Genomic DNA, 950 nt, shown 5'->3' on the forward strand with positions numbered 1-950 from the left:
CCCTCTCCTCTCCCTCCTCCTTTCTGTTCCTCGTCTGCAGAGAGTCAGTCCTTCTGCGGAGATGGTGATGATCGACCGCATGTTTATACAGGAGGAAAAGACCATGTTAGCGCTCGACAAGCAATTGGCAAAGGAGAAACCAGGTGGGAGACGGATTACGGCTTCTGTTTGTCCCCCTTTTATAACCGTATGCTTGGTTTTTTGATGTTTTCCTCCTCTTCAGAGGCCAGGCATGACCTCTCCGTACCCTGCGATGCTCAGGGCGGGACAGCGTCGCCCTGTTCCACCGGGGCCGGCAGGGATTTTGGGGGAAAAGCTGTTGAAAATAAGATTGAGCGTTGCCTGCTGCCGTCTGTACTCCCCCCCGCCCACTCCTCTGTGTTAAAGATCTCGGTGGCCCGAGCCTTACTTAACGCAAAGCGAGAGCGCAGTGTTCGGGCTCCCGACAAATTGCTCTTTGTTCCTGCCTGCTCTGGAGGTTCTTTACTAAAGGTTCGTTGTTTAAGTTACTGCCTCTTTCCCCGGGCGAGATACCGAGGGATGAGCTCCGTCAGAAGTGGCAGCTCTCGGAGGGAAGAGGGCCTGAGAGGCGTAAGCTGGTGAGAGGGGAAAAAAATAGATCCCAGCGCAAGCAGGCAAATTTGCAAAATAACGTGTTTTGCAATAATAGTATTAGAATAATTTTTTATTATTAGTTAAAAAAAAAAAAAGAGTACAGGGATAGCGTTTCGTGCTGGCACTAGCGCCTGAGGTGGTGTTTCCGTTCCAGACGAGTACGTCTCCTCATCGTCCTCCCGCTCGCAGAGCCTCTCCTCCTCAGTGGCCCTGGCCTCCGTCTCCAGCGTGGCGCCGGCCCCCGAGAGCCTGAAGGTGCCCCCCGTGCAGCCGGCCCCCCCCATCCACCCCACCAAGCTGGTGATCAAGAACAGCGGGGGGTCCCCGTCGGTGCC

At 54.8% G+C, this 950-nt stretch overlaps 1 protein-coding gene across 1 annotated transcript in view; it reads left to right on the forward strand.

Moving 5' to 3' along the window:
- Window positions 1-950, forward strand: part of GLTSCR1 (glioma tumor suppressor candidate region gene 1) — a 16,005-nt gene that overhangs the window by 14,046 nt on the left and 1,009 nt on the right. The window contains exons 10-11 of the mRNA XM_009326152.1: window positions 41-143; window positions 770-945. Coding sequence (XP_009324427.1) covers window positions 41-143; window positions 770-945 — 279 coding nt within the window. The remainder of the gene's footprint in view (window positions 1-40; window positions 144-769; window positions 946-950) is intronic.

This window comes from Pygoscelis adeliae, unplaced genomic scaffold, assembly GCF_000699105.1.
Source record: "Pygoscelis adeliae isolate BGI_AS28 unplaced genomic scaffold, ASM69910v1 Scaffold426, whole genome shotgun sequence".
Taxonomy (NCBI): Eukaryota; Metazoa; Chordata; class Aves; order Sphenisciformes; family Spheniscidae; genus Pygoscelis; species Pygoscelis adeliae.